The following is a 27,699-nucleotide window of genomic DNA, read 5'->3' as shown; positions in this document are numbered from 1 at the left end:
TCCCTTCCAGACTGTGAGGCATGGGCCACATTTAATTCTTGGCACCACAGTGGTCAATCAGAAGTGGATGTTGAGTACATTGGATTAAACACCATCAAATGTTTACCAGGACAGGAAAAGGCCTGAGAGAAAAGCCAAAGCCAAAGTATTTCCTCCCATCACTGTTTACCATGGTTTTAGCCAAAATCAGGGAAAAGAAAAGATGGAGAAGGAGTGCCAAATTAAACGGATTGTGCCCCAAACCTCCAGGCATCAGTGTCTGAAAAACAGGATACTCACGAAATTGTCTTTAAAATCCAGAAAGAACATAGTTACACAGCTTCAGAGTTTAAAATGCATTTCCATACGCATTAACTGACTTAATTTGCACTGCCACCCCGTGAAGCAGTTAAAGTTTATGAATGCCAGTTTGTAGGTAAGGGAACAGCCAGGTCAGGTGGCTTCAACAAGGTCATGCTATATAATAAATGTTGGGCCTCTGCTAGGAAACTCTGCCTTCTAATCTCAGATCCAGTATTCTTTCTCTCTGCTGTACCACGTTGTCTCTCCAATGGCAGAGTTAAAATACAATGAAACAGGCTATCTGGGGAAGTGGGCATAGGTAGGAGGGTCATAATTTACTTCTAAATCATGTACATTTTCCCCCCACCCTTTCTGTCACACATGCCAGCCTAGGTAGGTTAACCATCCAGTGCAGAAAACGTTACCCTATTTCCAGAAATATATACCACCCCCAAACACTTTGATTTGATGGCAAAATATTTCAATTTTTCATAGAGCTGTTTCCCCCTACCCCATAGACGCAACACGGAAAAGAATCTGCATGCACGTGTTCTGGCTGAGCATGAGGTGTGCATATACATATATGCATATACATACAGGTTTATTTAAATGATCGGATCTACACTTTCTGAGGCTGTTTGAAGCATCTTATCAAAAGAAAACACATTTTAAGCAAGAGGTTAAAAAAGCTTTTCAGACCCAGAGGCCATTTAATACAATAAATCCTACTTGGGTAGTTTAGCAAACATTTTTTAAAACCCACATCCAACAGACTGGTTAGTATTGGATATACAGATTTGGTTTCAAAGCTGAAATGCCCCTGGTGTAACAGACCTTCTCATGAAATTCAGTTATTTTATATTATGCCATAAAAAATAAGGGCACATATCTATTGACAACTTAAATATTAACTCGATAGGCTACTTGGTGATATAAATAGGGGAAAAAAAAAGTGGTCATGGACTATAGGAGCAAGAAGACTATGACACCAGCCCATCTCGGACAGCAAAGAATGTTAAACTCTATCCTAGAATCTAAAACAGGAAAAAAAAGAATCAAATATTCCACTCCATAGAGACCCCATCTGGCCCAAACCATCCCCCAAGGAGTGCACCCCCAACACATGAGGTTTACTAACCACCTGCTACAGCTGTTACTATGTCACTAATTAACAATGATCACAGAACATGTGTCATACCAGAGGGTTTGTTATCATACACAATGCATTAGTGGCTGCAGGAATCTTCCTCCCAGAGTTACCATCAGAAGGCAAGCTGACAAACATCCACACTGCTGGTCCAAGTAAACCACAGCTAAGAGACAGAGCATTCATTTGCACGTGGAGCTCTCTGGCACGCTCCCCACTCTAGTTAGAGGGGCTGGGGCGTGGGGGACAGTCCCAGCCGGGTGCTGCAGCCTCCTACTCCTGGGCCTCCTTGCGGGTCAACTTGTAGATCTCGGTGGGTCCGTCCACATGGGTGATAGTAGTGGTGAGCTGGAGTTCTTCCCCACTGTGGACACCCAGATCGCCTGAAACAGGGTTTTTGGTGTTAGATGTGATCAAGGAGGAAGGAGAAAGCTGGGATTCGTCTCAGTAACAACCACCCAATGCCAGAGCTCTTTCACATTCTGAGCTTAGAGAAAAAACCAGGGCACAGTCACCTAAAACTAGGGCTGACTCCCACCCTTTGCACTTGGACTTGCCAGTAATTTCTTAGCATTTCCGTCTCCCAGAGAAGACATTTTAATGATAGATGAGTCAGCTTACTGCCTACATTATTCGTAATATTATTAACATTTAATAGAGCTTACTTTGTGCCTGACGCTATTCTTGATGCTTTATACGTGATGGTTGAAATTTGTCAAATGCGTCTTCTGCGTCTATTGACACGACCATGCGGTTTTTGTCGTATTTAATCCTCACGAGAGCCCTCCGAGGCAGGAACTCTGGTCTTGCCAGCTTTACAGGTGAGGAAGCTGGGATGGGGGTCAGGAAGAGGAGCAGACACACGATGGAGCCGGGAACTAGGCCAAGGAAGGTAGGTCTGACTCCAAAATCACGTACACAATCGCTGTGAATAATTTACAAAGCAGCTACGGCCGTGTGAAGGTAAAGAAGACCTGCCTATATTTACCAACAGATTGGACAGGGCACTATGTGTAATGCCTTTAGGAATAATTAGGGGTTTTCTCCTCCAGGAAAAAAGCATAAGAAATGTGCTCTGAATTTTCTGTTGCCCCCAGGATTATACACAACACCAGTGTTCTGGAGTCATCACCAATGGACAAAGGTATTCCTCTGCTAAAATGGAATAATGTGGCCTCTTCTCAACTAGCAGGAGAAAAATAAGTTTCTGTGTTAAACCCTTAAAGTCTGCTACCTGCCTTAAGACCATCAAGTGAATATACAGTTGGCAAAGGGAAAACGAAAAACATCAAGACCCAATGGTTCTCAGTTAGACTGTATGTGGGGTGCACATGTACAGGAATATTTGCAGAGAGGGGTGCTGGAGAACAAAAGGTTAAGGTTATGTCTGGGATTTTTTTTTTTACTTACATTGTACACATATGATTTCATAGTTTCTGGAATTGAAATTTTTCCTACTTCAAAGCATGGAATTAAACACACAAGCACTGTTTTCAATTGGGATTCCATACTATTACTTAGAAGAAAGCTCTGGCCCAACTAATATCTTGTCACTAGTTTAGGAATCTCTGGCCCAACTAATATCTTGTCACTAGTTTAGGAATTGCTGGGCATCCATTAATCTGATGGCCTTAGGACCCTAGGGGTCACCCAACTCACTGGCCCTGCAGGCTGCTTGGCTGGTGCACTTCATGTGTGCCACGGGGTATTCCAAGGTATTCGTTTTTCACTGTAGACCCTCAGCAGCTGTGCAACTAAATCAGTCTTATGAAATGCTAGAATTGCAGCTCTCTACCCAGGAGCATCTTTAGTCCCAGAAGCAGGGTCATTAGCTGTTGCAGAAACTGTTAATAGCAATTTGGGGCTGTTCTAGCAAGTGTCCAATCCAAGGACAATGGGTAGATCAGGTACCGAAGGGGTATCAGGCCAGACTCCAATGCTATGGCCCTTGGCATGCACCAATAGGGTGGAAAGGCTGCTTAAAGGCTTTACACAGAGCTGCCTGGGGCCATGTGGAACCATTAATTATACAATGAGCAAGTTTTCCCAGGTCACTAACTTACATTCTTGCTGCTGCAACTTCTAGTCCACTCCTCAGTCAAGAATGGGCTTAAGCCTCCAAATTTCCTGGTCAAAGCTAGTTCTGGATTTGCATATCTGGGTGAGCCAACCAAAACTTCAAAGCCAATTTCATGATCTGCATGCCTGAGAGTCATCAAAATTTCAGAGAGTCCTGAGCACCCCTGTAGACCCATTAGTACCTCCAAGTGTTTACCTAAGGAATCCCTTTCACTGAAGACTTCGTAGAAATAGATACTACATTGTAATTCTACTCAGGTTTTAAACCCACGGCACCAATTATTTAAGCTTAAAATGTGATTCCAATTAGCAGGTCTTGGAAAATGTGTATGACTGCACAGATCACATCATGTGAAAAAACAGCCAAAATTACTTGGGCTTTTTAATTTTAACAGGTACCTATATTATAGTGCTTGTCCTATGTCTGACTCCATTCTAAACACTTTACAAATATTTATGCATTTAATCCTTATTACCAGCCCTTTGAGAGAGGTACTATTTCATCATTTCCATTCTTTTGAAGAAGAAACTGAGGCACAGAGAGGTCAAGTAACTTTCCCAAGACTCAAATTGACAAATAGTGATGTGGGGTTGAAACCGGAGCAATGAGGCTCCTCAACCTTAGGTTATGCTGCCTCTGTGTAAATATTCAAGTTTCCAACAACCATTGAGACTGCCGGTGAAGTACAAATCCACATACAATACGTTACTGTCATAGACATATACATACAGTAATTTGGATGAATTGTTCAGCATATTAATTTTGCATTTGCATCTGATGAAAGGAAGTTTATGGCACACAACATCAGTGCACTGATAGTAAGGAGAGCTATTATTTATGAGTATTTACCATACGCACTTTTAGGGGCTTAGCGTGCCCTGTATATTTCCTAACAAGATGTGAAGACACCAAGGCTCAAATAGGCAATGAATTTCTCTAATGTGACCAGGCTTGCTCCCAGCAGAGCCGGAATGAGGACCTGGATCAATGGGACTCTGGCTAGGAAAATCCATGATTCATGTGTGGTTTCATTGTACCTTGAAGACCAACATTTTCCCCTTGGGGAACGGATGGGAAAATGACAGTGTGACATAGCAGGAGTAGGGATCCCGCCATTTGTCTCCAAACCCCATAGATCTCCTCTTCTGCCAAAGTCTCACTCCATCTACTACCCTCCCTCTCTCAGCTCCTGCTGTTCAAAGTCTCTTCCCTTCCAAGACAACAAAACAAAACAAAACAAAACAAACCCTTCTGAAAATGTGATATGTTTCTTATTAGGGGGTAGGGGCAGAATAAATGGAAAAGAATAAATTATGAAAGGAAAAGAATTCTTCAGTTTGCAGTAAGTCTCTTTTCCTAGTTATGATGTCAGTTCATCTCAGCTAATTAACAATAAGATGAAGGCTTGTTTCTAACCATTGTGAAATGAGACCAATCTCTGCTACGGGATTTAATCTCAAAGGACTATCAATAGATCCACATCTACGGTATGACATCCACAGATATGCAGCTGCTGCTTGATTTTAACTGCTGGAATGCATACTGGGGATGTAGAAAGCTACATAAACTGCACTCTAATGATATAATGATGAGCACAGCTTCCTAAAACTGGCAGCATTTTAATGACAATTATTTGTATAAATGTGTCTACTTTAGTCAAAGAAGGGACACTTCTAATTTAATTCCAAGGTTGTTTCACAGAATTTGGGAGAGATCCACATTCTTCTAATATTAATAAGGGCTACCTAATTCTGTCCTCACAAACACTAAGGCAAATTAATACCTCATTACCCAGATGTGGAAGCCAGAAAGCTCTCATACTATGAGTTTGTATTTATTTCTTGAGGTCATACACAGTATATATTGGAGCCAGGATTCCAAACCATCTGTGTCTACCTCCAAAGCTTATGTTCTTTCTATAACACTCCTGACTTTTCTGTGGAATTTCTCCCAGTCCCACAACAAACCTGTTCCCATTTTCACCTTCAAAGCTAAGCTCAAATGATAACTCTCTGTAATGATGTCCCTGGTTCATGGCAAAATGAGAAAATGAAGGAGTGTGTTGTTTGTAAAGCTAAATTATTTCCATGCCAAGGACTGTTGTTTACAATTACATCCTTTCTACATTTTGGGTGTTAACAAAATACTGGATGGTGGGTTTTCTAAATCTTTAAAAATAAAAAAAAATTTTTTTAAAGAATGTAAATCACCAGCACAGTATCTGCTTTGCAGTAAGTGATCATTAAAAACACCCACCCGGGGCTTCCCTGGTGGCGCAGTGGTTGAGAGTCCGCCTGCCGATGCAGCGGACGCAGGTTTGTGCCCCAGTCCGGGAAGATCCCACACGCCGCGGAGCGGCTGGGCCCGTGAGCCATGGCCACTGAGCCTGCGCGTGCGGAGCCTGTGCTCCGCAGTGGGAGAGGCCACAGCAGTGAGAGGCCCACGTAACGCAAGGAGAAAAGAAAAAAAAAGCTGCAATTATAAAAAAACAAACAAAAAACACCCACCAATACTTCCTCACGTGGGCCAGCCCAGCCCCTCCCTGCTCTGTTCTACATGGTTCTCTCTAGCCCAGCACCCCAGCACTGGAATTCCCCACTGGGGTTTAGGGACAAACACTCAGCTAGAAAACAGATGTGCTTTGGGATGACTCAGCCTTTGTGATGCCTTCTGGGGGATAAGGCAGAGAGGCCTTGGTAGGAAGGGTTCAAGGGTCTCTCAGTCCCTTTCAACGATCAAGTTGGTTTATACCAGGCTTGAAGTGAGCCATTTCCCATCTACCTCCAAGGTGCCTCCAGCACTCAGTGCCAGGCACCTCTAAGGAGGGGAACAATAAATCTTAGACATTTTGCATGAAATCTTGGCATTGTAGCTTGAATTGTACCTCCCTGCCAATCCATTTGTTGAAGTCCGAATTCCCAGTACCCCAGAATGTGACTGTATTTGGACACAGGGTCTTTAAAGAGGTGATTAAGTTAAAATGAAGTCATTAGGGTGAACCCTAATCCAATATAACCATAATTTCTCCTTCTGAGATAAAAAGAGATGAGTATACAGACATGCACAGAGGGAAGACCATGTGAAGAGTCAGGCTATCAAGACCCACTTCAGAATCTGAGTCCAGCCCTGGAGGGAAGACCGATTCCATCGCTGCTCACAGACATCAAGGGGAAACCAGCCTGGCCATGGGTAGATGCGTGTCACTTAACACACAAGCAGGGGAAAGATCGCAACAAAAGGCAGCCACTGTCAAAGCCTCATGACTCAAACCAAACATTTACTGAGGCAACAAAAGCCAAAACCACCTTTCCTGTGAAACAAGCAGCAGGAGACCTCAGAAGCCTCCAGAAGCAAAACTGACACTGAACGGTAGCTACCAAGACACAGGGCCTGGGGTTGCTGCTGTGGCTTCCAGCAAAAAGAATGTGTCAGACAGAAGACATTTCGTGCGAATAGAAATAGAAAAGAACCTGTTGGCACTTAGAGTGTCTCCTGTTCCCTCTGTCATAGCCATCCAGTCAGGAATTCCATTTCTCACTTTTTTTCTAAAACCTTCTAAGAATTTTATAAACGAAATAACACAAAAATGAAAGCTAGTATCAAGAACTGACTTCATAAGCAACTCCAACTTTTTTTCCCTACATGAACTGGTGATTGAGGGGATCTGGACAGTGTATCCTGTGTGCAGGGCATCAATGGTGTACCCCTGAGAGATGAAGCCTTTGCTCCAGGCTAAGGGTTAACATCAGCCTGTGTTGCAGTTTGTTTCTGCCTGGGAAGACATCCAGAACGATTCGCAGATTGATTATGGAAACAGGTAAAAGGAAAAGCTTTAATGAAAAGGCATCAGAAGCACGGCAGAAAATGTGAATGGTCCTTGAAAGAGAAGGTCTAAAGTATCTTTGTTAAATTAAAGAAAAAAAAGTATATGTATATCTATATATGTATACACATATATGCATATATACACATAAGATGATTATATGTAAACAGATACATATGTATACATTGATAGTCTCATTATATATATTTTTAACACATTAAAAACTATTCAGTTTTTTTTGTTTTCTTTTTTTTTTTTTTTGCGGTACGCGGGCCTCTCACTGTTGTGGCCTCTCCCGTTCTGGAGCACAGGCTCCGGACGCGCAGGCTCAGCGGCCATGGCTCACGGGCCCAGCCGCTCAGCGGCATGAGGGATCCTTCCGGACCGGGGCACGAACCCGTGTCCCCCGCATCGGCAGGCGGACTCTCAACCACTGCGCTACCAGGGAAGCCCTATTCAGTTTTATTAATTAACATATATTAAGTACACACATAGTCTAAATAAAGCCTTTCAAAATCTACTGTATGATCCTCAATCAAAATACAGATTATAAGCATTCAAAAACATTCCTGTTCTGATATAAGAATCTGATAATTGGGATCACTATGGTTTACAAAACTAAGGGTAATTGTTTAGTAAACATGGACGTAAATTAATTTTACGATGATATATATAGAGAGAGACTGATTTGAATGTGTTTATACCAACACTGCAGCTATGGTGGATCAAGTGACAGCTAGGAACCTGGAGCACCAATCAGCTGCCGACAGCATGAAACATTCTGGCTTGGACACCCTGGCTGGAGTTGTCCTGACACGTCCCATGTTTCAGGAGGCAGAGGAGGAAGTCTTGTCTCCTAGATCAGACTACTAGCTCTGTGAGAGCAAGCATGTGTCTTTGTCACTCATCCTCTCAAACCCAGCACAGCGCGAAGCACTGAGGCACTCACTGGTTCATTTTTAAGGCTCATTTTCCGAGCCACACAATAAACAGAATTATGTGGAGAAAATGTTCTTTGGAAACTGACCCTTTCTCAAACCTGCTACCTGCTTTGTTTCTCTCTGTCCATTCCTTGACCAAAAGGGAGAAGCAAAAGTCTATGCTCTCTGCTTTCATTTCCTTCCTATCCACTCCCCCTCCCCGCCCCACGGACACATTTCTCGGCATCTCTCACCATCTCCCAAACAAAATAACACTTATCAATGGATCTTTCTCTTTCCTTAGCCCCTCTGGCCTCTGCTGCATCAGAAACTGCTTGCCAAGTTCCTGGAAATGAGCTTTCTCCAGAGCTCCACTCAGGATCCATCTCACAAAGGCAAGAAGAGCCACATACCTAGGATTCATTCTCCATAGCAAGAGATCCAAATTCTTGGCTCTGGACCTTAAAAGCTAGAGTGGGGAGGGAGTCCAAGCCATTTAAAAATAAAAACTTTCCACAAGAAAGGAAAAGGAGCATGGGAAGGCTGAGGAAGGAGGAGGAATGCCATCCAGGGAGTTGGAGAATTTAAAAATACAGTGTAGGGTGGTGAGGGAAGATGAGGAGTTCGCATCTCCCCACAACTTGGGCACCGGCAGGATGCTGGTGGGGTACCTCGAAACCCAAGGTGACAGGAGGAACCCCCAAGTGAACTGGTAGGATGTGGGGGGACTGAGGAGGTAGGCGAAGTGGAGGCCAGACAGGACGGGTGCCCTTGAGGGGTGGCTGAGAGGGGGAAGGGGTTCACCCTTGGAGGTTTAGATCAGGGGAAGCACGCCCAGCGCATCCCCTGCCCAATCGTCCAGAGAAGTCTGCCTGACTCTCGGGCCAGGTCCTACACCCTCAGAGGCCAACTCCAGGCTGTGTGGGTCCTGGGGGTATAGGAGGGAGACTGGGAGGAGATCAGGAGAGGCGGGCAGGAGGGACCTCCAGGACCAGAGGAGCGGGAGAGGAGCAGAGGGCGTTGGCCCCACCCACTCAAGCCCGGGAAACCTACTGAGCTCCCAGGTGGGGTCCCCAGTGCTCTGAGACCAGAGGCGGGAGGTACACCTGAGCCCCTTCTGTTCTGTTGAGCCTAAGCCCCACCCCCAACACCCCCAGTGCCTTTTCCAGTCCTGTGGGTTCTAAGCATAGGGCCCACCCACTGCCCAAACCCCACCCCTGCTTAGGCCATGCCCTCCATAGCAAAGGCCTTTTCCACCTTTTCTACGTTTTCTCCTCCTCTTTTTTACTATTGTGGTTCTGTTTTGCCTTCCAGTTGTTGTTTCACCTCTATTTTTATTTTTACATTCTTTCTAATATATCTCTTAATTTCTTAGTATAATTTTATTTTTTACTTTGTTATTGTTCTCCCCCCCCCTTTTTTTTGGCGCCTCTGGGAGGCTTGTGGGATTTTGGTTCACGAGCCGGGTGCCTGGCCAAAGATCCTGCGGTGGGAGCTCTGAGTCCGAACCACTGGACTAACAGAGAACCTCAGACTCCAGGGAATATTCATCGGAGTGAGGTCTCCCAGAGGTCCTCATCTCAGCACCAAGACCCAGCTCTACCCAACAGCCTACAAACTCCAGTGTTGGAAGCCTCAGGCCAAACAACCAGTAAGGCAGGAACACAATCCCACTCATCAAAAAAAAAAAAAAAAAAAAAAAAAGAGACGGCAGAAAAATATGTCACAGATGAAGAAGCAAGGTAAAAACCTATAAGACCAAATAAATGAAGAGGAAACAGGCAATCTACCTGAAAAAGAATTCAGAGTAATGATAGTAAAGATGATCCAGAATCTCAGAAATAGAATGGAGGCACAGATTGAGAAAACACAAGAAATGTTTAAGAAAGATCTAGAAGAAGTAAAGAACAAACAAACACAGATGAACAACACAATAACTGAAATGAAAAATACATTAGAAGTTATCAGTAACAGAATATAACTGAGGCACAGGAATGAATAACTGAGCTGGAAGACAGAAGGGTGGAAGTACTGCTGAGGAGCAGAATAAAGAAAAAAGAATGAAAAGAATTGAAGACAATCTCAGAGACCGCTGGGACAACACTAAGCACACCAACATTCAAATTATAGGAGTCCCAGAAGAAGAAGAGAAAAAGAACGGGTCTGAGGAAATATTTGAAGAGATTATAGTTGAAAACTTCCCTAACATGGGAAAGGAAATAGTCACCCAAGTCCAAGAAGCACAGAGAGTCCCATCCAGGATAAACCCCAAGAGAAACACATCAAACCACATATTTATCAAACTAACAAAAATTAAATTCAAAGAAAAAATATTAAAAGCAATAAGGGAAAAACAAAAAATAACATACAAAGGAAATCCCATAATGTTATCAATTGACTTTTCAGCAGAAACTATGCAGGCCATAAAGGAGTTGCAGGATATACTTTAAGTAATGAAAGAGAAAAACCTACAACCAAGATTACTCTACCCAGCAAGGATCTCATTCAGATTCGATGGAGAAATCAAAAGCTTTTCAGACAAGCCAAAGCTAAGAGAATTCAGCACCACCAAACCAGCTTTATAGCAAATGCTAAAGAAACTTCTCTAGGCAGGAAACACAAGAGAAGAAAAAGACCCACAAAAACAAACCCAAAACAATTAAGAAAATGGTAACAGGAACATACATATCGATAATAACCTTGAACATAAATGGATTAAATGCCCCAACCAAAAGACAGAGACTGGCTAAATGCATACAAAAACAAGACCCATATATATGCCTGTCTACAAGAGACCCTCTTCAGACCTAGGGACACACACAGAAAATGGAGGGATGGAAAAAGATATTCCATGCAAATGGATATCACAAGAAAGCTGGAGTAGCAATACACATATCAGATAAAATAGACTTTAAAAGAAAGACTGTTACAAGAGATAAGGAAGAACACTACATAATGATCAAGGGATCAATCCAAGAAGAAGATATAACAATTATAAATGTTTAGGCACCTAACATAGGGTGCATAAACCCACCTCAAGACATAAGGCCAATGCTAACAACCATGAAAGGGGAAATCAACAGTAACACAATAATAGTAGGGGACTTTAACATCCCACATACACCAATGGACAGATCATCCAAACAGAAAATAAATAAGGAAACATAAGCTTTAGATGACACAATAGACCAGATAGAGTTAATTGATATTTATAGAACATTCCACCCGAAAGGTACAGAATACACTTGCTTCTCAGGTAGACACAGAACATTCTCCAGGATAGATCACTTCTGGTGATCCTGGGTCACATATCAAGCCTTGGTAAATTTAAGAAAATTGAAATCATCAAGCATCTTTTCTGACCACAACGCTATGAGACTGGAAATCAATTACAGGAAAAAAACTGTAAAAACCACAAATACATGGAGGCTAAACAGTGAGCTACTAAATAACCAAGAGATCACTGAAGAAATAAAAAAAATACACAGAAACAAATGACAATGAAAACATGATGACCCAAAACCTATGGAACACAAAAGCAGTTCTAAGAGGAAAGTTTATAGCAATTCAATCTCACCTCAAGAAAGAAGAAAAATCTCAAATAAACAATCTAACCCTAGACCTAAAGCAATTAGAGAAAGAAGAACAAAAATACCCCAAAGTTAGCAGAAGGAAAGAAATCATAAAGATCAGATCAGAAATATATGAAAAAGAAATGAAGGAAATGATAGCAAACATCAATAAAACTAAAAGCTGGTTCTTTGAGAAGATAAACAAAATTGATAAACCCTTAGCCAGACTCATTGAGAAAAAAAGGGGAGAGGATGCAAATCAATGAAATTAGAAATGAAAAAGGAGAAATCACAACTGACACCACAGAAATACAAAGGATTATAAGACACTACTACAAACTATATGCCAATAAAATGGACAACCACGAAGAAATGGACAAATTCTTGGAAAGGTACAATTTTCCAAGACTGAACCAGGAAGAATTAGAAAATATAAACAGACCTATCACAAGTAATGAAACTGAAACTGTACTTAAAACTCTTCCAACAAACAAAAGTCCAGGACCAGATGGCTTCACAGGTGAATTCTATCAAACATTTAGAGAAGAGCTAAAACTGATTCTTCTCAAACTCTTCCAAAAAATTGCAGGGGGAGGAACACTCCCAAATTCATTCTACAAAGCTACCATCACCCTGATACCAAAACCAGAAAAAGATATTACAAAAAAAGAAAATTATAGACCAATATCACTGATGAACATAGACAGAAAAATCCTGAAGAAAATACTAGCAAACAGAATCCAACAACACATTAAAAGGGTCATACACCATGATCAAGTGAGATTTATCCCAGGGATGCAAGGATTCTTCAATATATGCAAATCAATCAATGTGATATACCATATTAACAAATTGAAGAATAAAAACCATATGATCATCTCAATAGATGCAGAAAAAGCTTTTGACAAAATTCAACACCATTTATGATAAAAAAAACTCTCCAGAAAATGGGCACAGAGGGAACCTACCTCAACATAATAAAGGCCACATATTACAAACCCACAGCAAACATCATACTCGGTGAAAAACTGAAAGCATTTCTATTAAGATCTGGAACAAGACAAGGATGTCCACTCTCACCACTCTTATTCAACATAGTTTTGGAGGACTTTGCCACAGCAATCAGAGAAGAAAAAGAAATAAAAGGAATACAAATGGGAAAAGAAGAAATAAAACTGTCACTGTTTGCAGATGACATGATACTATATATAGAAAATCATAAAAATGCCACCAGAAAGCTACTAGAACTAATCAATGAATTTGGTAAGGTTGCAGGATAAAAAATTAATGCACAGAAATCTCTGGTATTCCTATACACTAACAACAAAAAATCAGAAAGAGAAATTAAGGAAACAATCCCATTTACCATCGCAATAAAAAGAATAAACTACCTAGGAATAAACCTGCCTAAGGAGGTGAAAGACTTGTACTCAGAAAACTATAACACTGATGAAAGAAATCAAAGATGACATAAACAGATGAAGAAATACACCATGTCCTTGGATTAGAAGAATCAATATTGTCAAAATGACTACACTACCCAAAGCAATCTACAGATTCAATGCAATCCTTATCAAATTACCAATGGCATTCTTCAGAGAATTAGAACAAAAATTTTTACAGTTTGTATGGAAACACAAAAGACCCCGAATAGCCAAAGCAATCTTGAGAAAGAAAAACAGAGCTGGAGGAATCAGGCTCCCTGACTTCAAACTATACTACAAAGCTACAGTAATCAAGACAGTATGGTACTGGCATAAAAACAAAAATATAGATCAATGGTACAGGATAGAAAGCCTAGAGATAAACCCATGCACATATGGCCACCTAATTTACAACAAGGGAGGCAAGAACATACAATGGAGAAAAGACAGCCCCTTCAATAAGTGGTGCTGGGAAAACTGGACAGCTACATGTAAAAGAATGAAATTAGAACACTACTTAACACCATACACAAAAATAAACTCCAAGTGGATTAAAGCCTTAAATGCAAGACCAGACACTATAAAACTGTTAGAGGAAAACATAGGAAAAACACTCTTTGACATAAACCACAGCAAGATCTTTTTTCACCCAACTCCTAGAGTAATGAAAATTAAAACAAAAATAAACAAATGGGACCTAATGAAACTTAAAAGCTTTTGCACAGCAAAGGAAACCATAAACAAAATGAAAAGCCAACCTTCAGAATGGGAGAAAATATTTGCAAATGAAACAACGGACAAAGGATCAATCTCCAAAATATACAAACAGCTCATGGAGCTCAATATCAAAAAAACAAAATATCCAATTTAAAAATGCAAGGAAGGGCTTCCCTGGTGGCGCAGTGGTTGAGAATCCGCCTGCCGATGCAGGAGACACGGGTTCGTGCCCGGGTCCGGGAAGATCCCACATGCCGCGGAGCGGCTAGGCCCGTGAGCCATGGCCTCTGAGCCTGTGCGTTGGGAGCCTGTGCTCCGCAACGGGAGAGGCCACAACAGTGAGAGGCCCGCGTACCACAAAAAAATAAATAAATAAATAAAAAATAAAAATAAAAATAAAAATGCAAGGAAGACCTAAATAGACATTTCACCAAAGAAGACATACAGATGGACAAGAGGCAAATGAAAAGATGCTCAACATCACTAATTATTAGAGAAATGCAAATCCAAACTACAATGAGTTATCATCTCACACTGGTCATAATGGCCATCATCAAAAAATCTAGAAACAGTAAATGCTGGAAAGGGTGTAGTATAGAGGGAACCCTCCTGCACTGTTGGTGGGAATGTAAATGGATACAGACACTATGGAGAACAGTATGGAGGTTCCTTAAAAAACTAAAAATAGAACTACCATATGACCCAGCAATCCCACTACTGGGCATATACCCTGAGAAAACCATAATTCAAAGAGAGACATGTACCACAGTGTTCATTGCAGCACTATTTACAATAGCCACGTCATGGAAGTAACCTAAATGTCCATCAACAGATGAATGGACAAAGAAGATGTGGCACATATATACAATGGAATATTACTCAGCCATAAAAAGGAACAAAACTGAGTTATTTGTAGTGAGGTGGATGGACCTAGAGTCTGTCATACAGAGTGAAGTAAGTCGGAAAGAGAAAAACAAATACCATATGCTAACGCATCTATATGGAATCTAAAAAAAACAACAATAAAAAAATGGTACTGATGAACCTAGTGGCAGGGCAGTAACAAAGATGTAGACATAGAGAATGGACTTGAGGACACAGAGGGGAGGGGGAAGCCTTGGCGAAGTGAGAGTAGCATGGACATATATACACTACCAAATGTAAAATAGCTAGCTAGTGGGAAGTAGCAGCATAGCACAGGGAGAGCAGCTCGGTGCTTTGTGATGACCTAGAGAGGTGGGATAGGGAGGGTGGGAGGGAGGCTCAAGACGGAGGGGATATGGGGATGTATGTATGCACGTGGCTGATTCACTTTGTTGTGCAACAGAGGCTAGCACAGTATTGTGAAGCAGTTATACTCCAATAAAGATGTATTTAAAAAAATACAGTGTATCCCTCTGAGAGTTCATCTTCTAGGTTTCCATGTAATATTCCAAATTAGCTTTTTCCAAGGAGCTTCAAAATCTTGACAAACGCTCCATAATTCCTATGATACATTGTGTGATCTGGCGGCCGATGAAGAGATGAAAAGGGAAGAGAGCAGAGAAGGAAAATGATCGGATAACCCAACTTGGAAGAGCCCTTTCCAAATGCACAGGGCACAGCACCAGCCAGGTAAGCTAAGGGCACAACAAGCTGCTAGGGGCTTATGGGCTTCTGCAAAGTCACAGTGGGTCATGTCACCACTGCAGGGCTGCTAAATCGTGTGACTAAAAATTGTGTTTATGATCAGAACAGGGTCCCAAAAGAGTCTGCCTGCTAGATTGCTTGAATGTTTTCCAACAAGGGCCCTATTGGCATTTTGGGCAGGATAACTCTTTACTATAAGGGACTGTTTTGCTCCTTGTAGGACATTTAGCGTCCCTAGAATCTGGCCACTAAATGCCAGTGGCACGTCCCAGTCATAAATGACAATCCAGTACAGCCATGGACATTTCCAAACACCTCTTTGCAAGGGATTCAGTGGATATGACCTCCTGTTGAGAATAGCTTTTGAGCTTTCTGTGAAATTACAGATGTGTGTGTTGTGTAGACTTCAAAAACATCAAATCTGTTGGGGAACAAATCAAGTTCTAGTCTCAACGGCAAGGTTCGAAGCCTAGGAGGGTGGCTGCTGTGCTGAGTAAGACGTCCTCATGGGAGCTGCCTAACACTTGGCTCGCAGCTCAAGCATCTGACCCCACAGGGTGGCAGGCAGTCATCCTGCCTCTGCAGGCCTGGCCACAGCTCTGGCCTCCCATGTGCCTGAAAGTGCTGGGCTTGGGCGAATTCTCACCAGTGTTTAGAAATCCCTTATTTGTGACAGAATCACCCCCTGGGCTGCCACATTATGAAAGGAGGTGCTCTTCTGCCCCTTCCTTGCTAACGGGAATGAAGAGAATCATAGAATTTTACGGTCCCAAAAGATTTTAAGAGATCACGTACAGGTGGGAGAAGTGGTGCACAGAGAGGGAAGCAGTTCGCCACCAGTCACACAGCAAAAACAAGCAGAATAGTTTACGTCCATAAAGTGCTGTAGCACACAGTCAGTACTCAATAACTGTTACCCGCTAGGATTATTATTCCAACATCCCAGGAAGTCCAGCCATTACTTTAGGTGGTATTTCCCTGGAAGGCAGGAACTCCACCTACTAGGTTCCTGCTTAATACTCTCAAGTCAAGGAAAGTCCATATGGTTTCTGTCAAGGTCCAAGAGGATGGCCAGGAAATGAAATCAAGATTCTTGTTCACATGCCCAGAATCCCTTCCTTTGGCATTATGGAGGGCCACTAAGAGACTACACACTCCCATTACCATGCATGTAGTAAAACACAGAGTGCTAGCAGTGGAAAGGAAGCTGAAGGCTACCTGGCTCACAAGCTTTGTAGAAGGGAAGTCAATCAAACCAAGAGTTGGGCAGGTGGGTAGGTGAGCCAAAGGTCTTTATTCTTGCCCAAGACCCATGGCCAGAGATGGACTTGATAGTGTGACAGGAACTCGTAGAAAGGAAGAGAGGCCTGATGTCTAGAATGCTTTTGTACAGAAGAGGCAGGCGTAATACTGGGGACAGATGGTGGCTGAGACCATTCCATGACCCTTGACCCTCAGCACGGATGCCCTCCTCTCCCTGCTCCATCCCTCATGTCATCTCAAGATGACCTATCTCAAGATCACTGGCCCATCTGTGAAATAAGAAAGCTAATCTAGAACTCTTATTTCTAAAGCATTAATGCACTCAACATTTTCAAAGCACCCTTAAGAACCGATCCTGGCCCTTAAGGAGTTAAGTGTTCCAGCAGGAGAGAGAAGGCACAGGCAAACTCATCTACTACACCTACACAGTGAGTGTCATGTGAAAAGTGTAGTCATGTTCCCCCAGGCCTGCTCTTCAGAACACTAGTTCCAAAAGATACCATGCCTGGAAAAAGGGTTCCAGGGCCAAATGATTTAATAATTTGGAAGTGGGACTACCCTGGTGGTCCAGTGGTTAAGACTCTGCGCTCCCAATGCAGGGGGCCCGGGTTTGATCCCTGGTCAGGGAACTAGATCCCACATGCCACAACTAAAGATCCTGTATACCACAACTACAGATCCATGTGCCGCAATTAAGACCCAGCACAGCCAAATAAATAAATAAATAAATAAATTTTAAAAATAATAATTTGGAAGTGCGGTTACCCCCACCCATTTAAGATGTAGTACAAATTAAAGTGCTAAAGGCATTAAGATATCTTGCAGTAAAATCATATTAATGCTGATTAAAAACCCAATGATTCTCAAACTCATTTGACTACTAAAGCCTACCAACATCCCATGGCAACAATATTCTATTGAATGTAATTTGCCAGACTCCAACTGGGGTGATCAGAAATGGGTCTGAAGGAGGAGAAAACATTTTGAATGGACCTAAGAGACAAGTAGGGTTTTATCAGGCCCAGATGGAGGGAGGATATGAATCTATCGACTCAGCAGACACTTGCTGAGCACTTCCTATGAGCAAGGCCAACCCTCGGTGCCACGCAGACATGCAGACCTTAAAGCCCTGATCTCTGCTTCAGGGCAGAGTGAAGGGCACTGGTTCTGATTTGACAAAAAGCATCTTTTGTTTGGGGAATAGGAGGCACATGGCCAGGGTAAAGCAGGCATGAAAAAGGGAAGAAAGAATAAGGGTGGAGCCAAACAATGTAGGCCTAAGTATGCAAAGAAAAAGGAGCTCTCAGATGTGTTGTTTACCAGGTCACCTCTTCCATGTTAACAGCACTGGCCCAGGCAGTAATGTCCATTTGCCTCTGCCGTGGCTGGTAGAGAAACCCCAGGCAAGCCTCTCCCTTCTCTGGGTCTCAGTTTCCTCATCTATAAAATGACTGGACTGACTAAGTTCTCCAAGGCTCCTTGCAGCAGCACCAAAGACAGCACATACTAGCACTTAAGGGGAGGAAGGCTATGGGGACAGAAGAATAGCTACTGGTTTGGATGCGTCAACAGGCTTGCAGGAAAATGAGCAGGGGAAAAATGAAGCTAGCTCCGCTTCCATTCAGGGCCCAGTCCCTACCCACCCGATATCTCAGACGGTGGTCCTCAAACTAGAAGAATAAATGTAGCACACTTTCCAACAGTCAATTTTGTTCAAAAAATTGAGGAAAGTAAATTTAATTTTTGTACTAAGACCGGGAGATATTGTAGACTAGAATGCAATATTCCCAATGTATTTTAAAGACTTTTTAAAAATGAGGACTTAATGGAAATATCTGCCCTATGCTGGCATTTTGTCTTATGGCCCCAGAGTCTCTGGAGGTGTTCATTCACACTTGGAGGAAACATTCAACTGGGAAACCCAGAGCCTTTACTATCTAAGTCTTGTAGAGACAGAAGCCTACTTATCCTGATTAAAGCTATGCCAAAGAGGCTGGAACTCACCATTGGACTGGTCTTCCCCATAGTTCTTATGGGATGGTGCATACAAGAACATCAAAGCGAAGACATACAGGTTCCACATGCCATAGATGCCTGTAAAAAAGGCACTGTTCACTTGGACCGTGACGCCGCCCCACTTCCAATGGCCTTCAGTCACCTACAGGATAAAGGAGTGACATTCAGTTGGAACCAAGAAGAAACAACTCCAACACAGGAACCAACTAACACAAACACCAAGTCTCTTCCGTATATGTGAAAGCGAAGGGCCATGTAAGATTCCGTCTTGTAATCTGAATCATACTAGTATGAATTAAGGCTAATTGAGGGTTTACTATGTGTCAGGCACAAAGTCAGTGGTTCTCATCTTGGCTGCACATCAGCATCACCTGGGTAGTGTCTCTTCCTAAAACGGCAGCACATCATTATCCCTAATTTAACGAAATGGCATTTGAGTCTTTAACGCTTATCTACAATTATAGTTCCTCCTCTGCTACCTGTCTTCCCAGTTGGATGTAAACTCCGTGCAGGCAGAGACCAGTTCTGCTGTGTTTTCTGCCGTATCTTCAGCACCTGATATACCACAGGGTTGGTTAAATAAACAAATGGGTGCTCGGAGTGAGTAGTTTTCCTGAGTGGGGCAGTATGGAGAAGCAGACAGACACAGGCTTGAAGTCAGAGACCTGGATTCAAGTCCAGACTCTATCACTCACTTTCTGTTTAATGTAAGAGAAGATTAAGACTCTAAACTTCCGTTTTCTGAAGTACAAAACAAAAACTTTCAGGGTTACTAAGCAGAATTAAGTAAAAATATTTCTAGGGCTTCCCTGGTGGCGCAGTGGTTGAGAGTCCGCCTGCCGATGCAGGGGACAGGGGTTCGTGCCCCGGTCCGGGAAGACCCCACTTGCCGCGGAGCTGCTGGGCCCGTGAGCCGTGGCCGCTGGGCCTGTGCTTCTGGAGCCTGTACTCTGCAGCGGGAGAAGCCACAGCAGTGAGAGGCCCGCGTACCACACACACACACACAAAAATTTCCTGGCACACAGCAAACACTCAAAAAATCTTATTTTATAATGTCACCCTATGTAAGTCACTCACGAAGGTAATTAGGAAGCTTTCATATGCTTTACAATTGGGCAAGAATGTTTTGAGGCTGGTTTTGTCTTAATGACTTGGTATGTGTTTTAAGGGCTGATGACATATGGCTTGCACTAAGAACCGTCAAGAAAACTGTTGAGCAGAGGAACTACGGATTTGTGGCAGCTCTGAGATCAATGAAATGATTTTGACCGCTTCTGCTTGCTACAGGAAATCTTAAATGGGAGTAAAAGAAAGTATTGGACAGATGTTCTTGTGATGAGGCTGGGTTATATAAACCATATCTAGGAGCCCCTCCTTCTAGGAGCTAAAGTGTTAGATGGCAAGCCACCTCTAAATGTTAATGACTTAAACAAGTAGGTTGATTTCACCTCCTGTTTATGAGGCGGTGGGTCTATATTCATTTGGTATCCTCTGTATAACCCATGACCCACAGGGGCCCCAGGCAGAATAAAGCTATAAGGACAGGTATCTCCTTCTGAAAGACCTGGAGTGTCAGTTAACCAGGTTAATGGATTATACACTTGCCAGTTTTAGTTTGGCCTTGTTAATACATAATTTTTCATTTTTGTGATTCATAAACAAACCTCCACCACTAACCCTTATTTACTTTGGGAAATAATTCACTTTATATGACATGCTCAGGAAAGTTTTTTTGGCAAAGAAGGATTTCATAACCATCAATGATTTTAGAAAAATGTACCAGCAGTCAAGCTATATAGGACTGCTTCTTAGAAACATCTCCAAATGTCACTCTTCTTACTTTTAAATACAGAATATCCTAACTTTATAAAAATTACAATACTTAGAGCATACTTAAGATGATTTTTAATGCATATAATGGAGGGGGAGAAGTAGCCTTAAAATAGTTTTTGGAAATCCATGTACCTGCTATCATAACAAAGGGAACTCTTCTTCATGTGATCAAGGAGGGGAAATGAGGCTGGGAGAGCTAAAGGTAATGTGGAGTAGTAAGCCAGTTCTTATTTTCTTCTACTCTGTTAAGGCAGTGGGCCCCTCAGCTAGGGGAAGGGCCTGCAGGAGAGCCTACTTTCCATAATACAAGCTGGGAATACTCAGTATTGACAACTTTGCTGAAATTGATTCTTGCTGGGATTGGCATAACTGATCCATCTAAGGAAACACCCCCCTGCATGCCTGGTACACAATGGCGGTCTACAGACAGATATTTGTTGAATCAATACGGGCAAAAGCACAGGGATGCGTGCAAGAATGCCAGCACAAATACAGGGAGGTAGAAAGGGTGTCTAGAAAGAGTCACTTTTAGGAAATATCTAAGAAGTAAAAAGAAAATATTGCAGTCCATAGTAAACCATAAAAATTACACTTAAAAGTAAAATGAGTAGTCAATAGGTCAAATCACCTAAATATATTCCTTTATTATCACTTAAAACAAATCGTTAACGTAGATATTAACAAAGCTAAGACCTTTAGAAATAATAACAAGGATAATGATAGTTAACGTTTATTCAGTGCTAATGACGTGTCAGGCACTGTACTAAGAACTGTATGTGGAAGATATCATTTAGTCTTAATAACAATTCTATGAGGTAGGCAGGTAATATCTCCACTCAACTGATGGTAAACTGTGACACAGAGTATCTTGCCCAAGATTGCTCAGCCAGAAAGTTGTGGCTCTGACCCACCAAAAAGGTGGGTGTTCCTAACCATTATACAACACAAGAGTAGGAATATTATCTTAAATAGGATGAGTCTCGAGAGAGAGGCGAGAAGATGGCAGAAGAGTAAGACGCGGAGATCACCTTCCTCCTCACAGATACATCAGAAATACAACTACACGTGGAACTTCTCCTATAGAACACCCACCGAACGCTGGCAGAAGACCTCAGACCTCCCAAAAGGCAAGAAACTCCCCACGTACCTGGGTAGGGCAAAAGAAAAAAGAATAAACAGAGACAACGAATAGGGACGGGACCTACACCAGCAGGAGGGAGCCGTGAAGGAGGAAAGACTCCCACACACTAGAAGCCCCTTCGCGGGCGGAGACTGCGGGTGGCGGAGGGGGAAGCTCCGGAGCGGTGGAGCAGAGCGCAGCAACAGGGGGTGGAGGGTAAAGCAGAGAGATTCCCGTAAAGGATCGGTGCCGACCGGCACTCACAAGCCTGAGAGCCTTGTCTGCTCACCGGGCCGGGGCGGGCGGGGGCCGGGAGCTAAGGCTCGGACTTCAGTCGGATCCCAGGGAAAGGTCTGGAGTTGGCAGAGTGAAAACAGCCTGTAGGGGGCTAGTACGCCACAGCTAGCCGGGAGGGAGTCCGGGAAAAAGTCTGGAGCTGCCGAAGAGGCAAGAGACCTTTTCTTCCCTCTTTGCTTCCTGGTGCGCGAGGAGAGGGGTTTAAGTGCGCCGCTTAAAGGAGCTCCAGAAACGGGCGCGGAGCTGCCAAAGAGACAGGAGACTTCTTCTTGCCTCTCTGCTTCCTGGGACGCGAGGAGAGGGGATTAAGGGCATCTCGTAAAGGAGCTCCAGAAACGGGCACGAGCCGCAGCGGTTGGCACGGACAGTAGAGACGGGTGTGGGACGCTAGGGTTGCTGCTGCCGCCACCAAGAGGCCTGTGTGCGAGCACAGGTCACTCTCCACACCGCCCCTCCCGGGAGCCCGTGCAGCCCGCCACTGCTGGGGTCCCGGGATCCAGGGACAGCTTCCCCAGGAGAAAGCGCGGCGCGCCTTGGGCCGGTGCAGCGTCACGCCGGCCTCTGAAGCCGCGGGCTCGCCCCGCATCCGTGCCCCCCCCTCCCCCCGGCCTGAGTGAGCCAGAGCCCCCGAATCAGCTGCTCCTTTAACCCTGTCCTGTCTGAGCGAAGGGCAGACGCCCTTGGACGACCTACACGCGGAGGTGGGGCCAAGTCCAAAGCTGAACCCCAGGAGCTGTGCGAACAAAGAGGAGAGGGGGAGGTCTCTCCCAGCAGCCTCAGAAGCAGCGGATTAAAGATCCACAATCAACTTGAAGTGCCCTGCATCTGTGGAAAACCTGAATAGACAGCGAAATATCCCAAGTTGAGGAGGTGGACTTTGGGAGCAAGATATACTATTATTTTCCCCTTTTTTCTTTTTGTGAGTGTGTATGTGTGTGCTGCTGTGTGAGATTTTGTCTGTATAGCTTTGCTTACACCATTTGTCCTAGGGTTAGACCGACCCTTTTTTTTTAATAGAAATTTTTCTTCTTAATAATTATTTTGATAACTATATTTTATCCTACTTTATTTTGTCTTCTCCCTTTCTTCCTTCCTTTCTTCCCTCCTTCCGTCCTTTCTTCCTTCTGTCCTCCCTTTCTTCCTCCCTTCCTTCCTCCCTTTCTTCCTCTCCTTCCTTCCTTTCTTGCTTTCTTCCTTCCTTTCCTTCTTCCTTCCTTCCCTCCCTCTCTCCTTCCTTCCTTTCTTTCCTTTCTATTTTTTCTCCCTTTTATTTTGAGCCGTGTGCATTAAAGGCTCTTGGTGCTCCAGCCAGGGGTCAGGGCTGTGTCTCTGAGGTGGGAGAACCAACCTCAGGACACTGGTCCACAAGAGACTTCCCAGCTCCATGCAGTATCAAACGGCGAAAATCTCCCAGAGATCTCCATCTCAACACCAACACCCAGCTTCACTCAAGGACCAGCAACAAACAGTGTTGGACACCCCACCCTATGCCCAACAAAGAGCAAGACAGGTCTACAGCCCCATCCATTAGCAGAGAGGCTGCCTAAAATCATAATAAGGCTACCAACATCCCCAAACACACCACCAGATGTGGACCTGCCCACCAGAAAGACAAGATCCAGCCTCATCCATCAGAACAGAGGCACTAGTCCCCCCAACCAGGAAACCTACTCAACCCACTGAACCAACCTTAGCCACTAGGGACAGCCACCAAAAACAATGGGAACTATGAACCTGCAGCCTGCAAAGAGGAGACCCGAAACACAGTAAGATAAGCAAAATGAGAAGACAGAAAAACACACAGCAGATGAAGGAGCAAGATAAAAACACACCAGACCTAACAAATGAAGAGGAAATAGGCAGTCTACGTGAAAAAGAATTCAGAATAATGAGAGTAAAGATGATTCAAAATCTTGGAAATAGAATAGACAAATTGCAAGAAACAGTTAACAAGGACCTAGAAGAAATAAAGAGGAAGCAAGCAATGATGAGCAACAAAATAAATGAAATGAAAAATACTCTAGATGGGATCAATAGCAGAATAACTGAGGCAGAAGGACGGATAAGTGACCTGGAAGATAAAATAGGGGAAATAACTACTGCAGAACAGAATAAAGAAAAAAGAATGAAAAGAACTGAGGACAGTCTCAGAGACCTCTGGGACAACATTAAACGCACCAACATTCGAATTATAGGGGTCCCAGAAGAAGAAGAGAAAAACAAAGGGACTGAGAAAATATTTGAACAGATTATAGTTGAAAACTTCCCTAACATAGGAAAGGAAATACTCAATCAAGTCCAGGAAGCACAGAGAGTTCCATACAGGATAAACCCAAGGATAAACATGCCAAGACACATAATAATCAAACTGTCAAAAATTAAATACAAAGAAAACATATTAAAAGCAGCAAGGGAAAAACAACAAATAACACACAAGGGAATCCCCATAAGGTTAACATCTGATCTTTCAGCAGAAACCCTACAAGCCAGAAGGGAGTGGCAGTACATATTTAAAGTGATGAAGGAAAAAAACCTACAACCAAGATTACTCTACCCAGCAAGGATCTCATTCAGATTTGATGGAGAAATTAAAACATTTACAGACAAACAAAAGCTGAGAGAGTTCAGCACCACCAAACCAGCTTTACAACAAATGCTAAAGGAACTTCTCTAGGCAAGAAACACAAGAGAAGGAAAAGACCTACAAGAACAACCTGAAACAATTAAGTAAATGGTAATAGGAACATACATATCGATAATTACCTTAAATGTAAGTGGATTAAATGCTCCCACCAAAAGACACAGACTGGCTGAATGGATACAAAAACAAGACCCATATATATGCTGTCTACAAGAGACCCACTTCAGACCTAGGGACACATACAGACTGAAAGAGAGGGGATGGAAAAAGATATTCCATGCAAATGGAAAGCAGAAGAAAGCTGGAGTAGCAATTCTCATATCAGACAAAACAGACTTTAAAATAAAAACCATTACAAGAGACAGAGAAGGACACTACATAATGATCAAGGGATTGATCCATGAAGAAGATATAACAATTGTAAATATTTATGCACCCAACATAGGAGCACCTCAATACATAAGGCAAATACTAACAGCCATAAAAGGGGATATCGGCAGTAACACAATCATAGTAGGGGACTTTAACACCCCACTTTCACCAATGGACAGATCATCCAAAATGAAAATAAATAAGGAAACACAAGCTTTAAATGATACATTACACAAGATGGACTTAATTGATATTTATAGGACATTCCGTCCAAAACCAGCAAAATACACATTTTTCTCAAGTGCTCATGGAACATTCTCCAGGATAGATCATATACTGGGTCACAAATCTAGCCTTGGCAAATTTAAGAAAATTGAAATCGTATCAAGTATCTTTTCCAACCACAATGCTATGAGACTAGATATCAATTACAGGAAAAGATCTGTAAAAAATACAAACACATGGAGGCTAAACAATACACTACTTAATAACGAAGTGATCACTGAAGAAATCAAAGAGGAAATCGAAAAATACTTAGAAACAAATGACAATGAAGACATGACGACCCAAAACCTATGGGATACAGCAAAAGCAGTTCTAAGAGGGAAGTTTATAGCAATACAATCATACCTTAAGAAACAGGAAACATCTCGAATAAACAACCTAACTTTGCACTTAAAGCAATTAGAGAAAGAAGAACAAAAAAACCCCAAATTTAGCAGAAGGAAAGAAATCACAAAGATCAGATCAGAAATAAATGAAGGGCTTCCCTGGTGGTGCAGTGTTTGAGAGTCCGCCTGACAATGCAGGGGACGCGGGTTCGTGCCCCAGTCCGGGAGGATACCACATGCCGCGGAGCAGCTGGGCCCGTGAGCCATGGCTGCTGAGCCTGCGCGTCCAGAGCCTGTGCTCCGCAACCGGAGAGGCCACAACAGTGAGAGGCCCGCATACCGCAAAAAAAAAAAAAAAACAGAAATACATGAAAAAGAAATGAAGGAAACAGTTGCATAGATCAATAAAAGTAAAAGCTGGTTCTTTGAGAAGATAAATAAAATTGATAAACCATTAGCCAGACTCATCAAGAAAAAAAGGGAGAAGACTCAAATCAATAGAATTAGAAATGAAAAAGGAGATGTAACATCTGACACTGCAAAAATACAAAAGATTATTAAAGATTACTACAAGCAACTGTATGCCAATAAAATGGACAACCTGGAAGAAATGGACAAATTCTTAGAAATGCACAAGCTGCCGAGACTGAACTAGGAAGAAATAGAAAATATGAATAGACCAATCACAAGCACTGAAATTGAAACTGTGATTAAAAATCTTCTAACAAACAAAAGCCCAGGACCAGATGGCTTCACAGGCGAATTCTATCAAACATTTAGAGAAGAGTTAACACCTATCCTTCTCAAACTCTTCCAAAAGGTAGCAGAGGGAGGAACACTCCCAAACTCATTCTATGAGGCCACCATCACCCTGATACCAAAACCAGACAAAGGTGTCACAAAGAAAGAAAACTACAGGCCAATATCACTGATGAACATAGATGCAAAATTCCTCAACAAAATACTAGCATACTAGATTCTAGCATACTAGAATCCAACAGCACATTAAAAGGATCATACACCATGATCAAGCGGGGTTTATTCCAGGAATGCAAGGATTCTTCAATATACGCAAATCAATTAACGTGATACACCATATCAACAAACTGAAGGAGAAAAACCATATGATCATCTCAATAGATGCAGAGAAAGCTTTTGACAAAATTCAACACCCATTTATGATAAAAACCCTGCAGAAAGTAGGCATAGAGGGAACTTTCCTCAGCATAATAAAGGCCACATATGACAAACCCACAGCCAGCATTGTTCTCAATGGTGAAAAACTGAAACCATTTCCACTAAGATCAGGAACAAGACAAGGTTGCCCACTCTCACCACTCTTATTCAACCTAGTTTTGGAAGTTCTAGCCACAGCAATCAGAGGAAATAAAAGGAATCCAAATAGGAAAAGAAGAAGTAAAGCTGTCACTGTTTTCAGATGACATGATACTATACATAGAGAATCCTAAGGATGCTACCAGAAAACTACTAGAGCTAATCAATGAATTTGGTAAAGTAGCAGGATACAAAATTAATGCACAGAAATCTCTGGCATTCTTATACACTAATGATGAAAAATCTGAGAGTGAAATTAAGAAAACACTCCCATTTACCATTGCAACAAAAAGAATAAAATATCTAGGAATAAACCTACCTAAGGAGACAAAAGACTTGTATGCAGAAAACTATAAGACACTGATGAAAGAAATTAAAGATGATACAAATAGGTGGAGAGATATACCATGTTCTTGGATTGGAAGAATCAACATTGTGAAAATGACTCTATTACCCAAAGCAATCTACAGATTCAATGCAATCCCTATCAAATTACCACTGGCATTTTTTACAGAACTAGAACAAAAAAATTCACAATTTGTATGGAAACACAAAAGACCCCGAATAGCCAAAGCAATATTGAGAACGAAAAATGGAGCTGGAGGAACCAGGCTCCC

At 42.5% G+C, this 27,699-nt stretch overlaps 1 protein-coding gene across 4 annotated transcripts in view; it reads right to left on the bottom strand.

Annotated features, from left to right (window-relative positions):
- Nucleotides 1-832: 832 nt before the first annotated feature.
- Nucleotides 833-27,699, bottom strand: part of WLS (Wnt ligand secretion mediator) — a 117,604-nt gene continuing 90,737 nt past the window's right edge. For 2 of the 4 annotated variants that reach the window (XM_059046421.2, XM_067006018.1), the window contains 3 exons: nucleotides 18,862-19,015; nucleotides 2,095-2,307; nucleotides 833-1,812 (listed from right to left, as the gene is read on the bottom strand). In XM_059046421.2, the coding sequence (XP_058902404.1) occupies nucleotides 2,108-2,307; nucleotides 18,862-19,015 (354 nt within the window). In that variant the 3' untranslated portion in view covers nucleotides 833-1,812; nucleotides 2,095-2,107. The remainder of the gene's footprint in view (nucleotides 1,813-2,094; nucleotides 2,308-18,861; nucleotides 19,016-27,699) is intronic. The other 2 variants (XM_059046439.2, XM_067006024.1) reach the window with 1 other exon arrangement.

Source organism: Kogia breviceps, chromosome 1 (assembly GCF_026419965.1).
Source record: "Kogia breviceps isolate mKogBre1 chromosome 1, mKogBre1 haplotype 1, whole genome shotgun sequence".
NCBI lineage: Eukaryota > Metazoa > Chordata > Mammalia > Artiodactyla > Physeteridae > Kogia > Kogia breviceps.
This window is presented reverse-complemented; position numbering and strand designations above follow the sequence as displayed.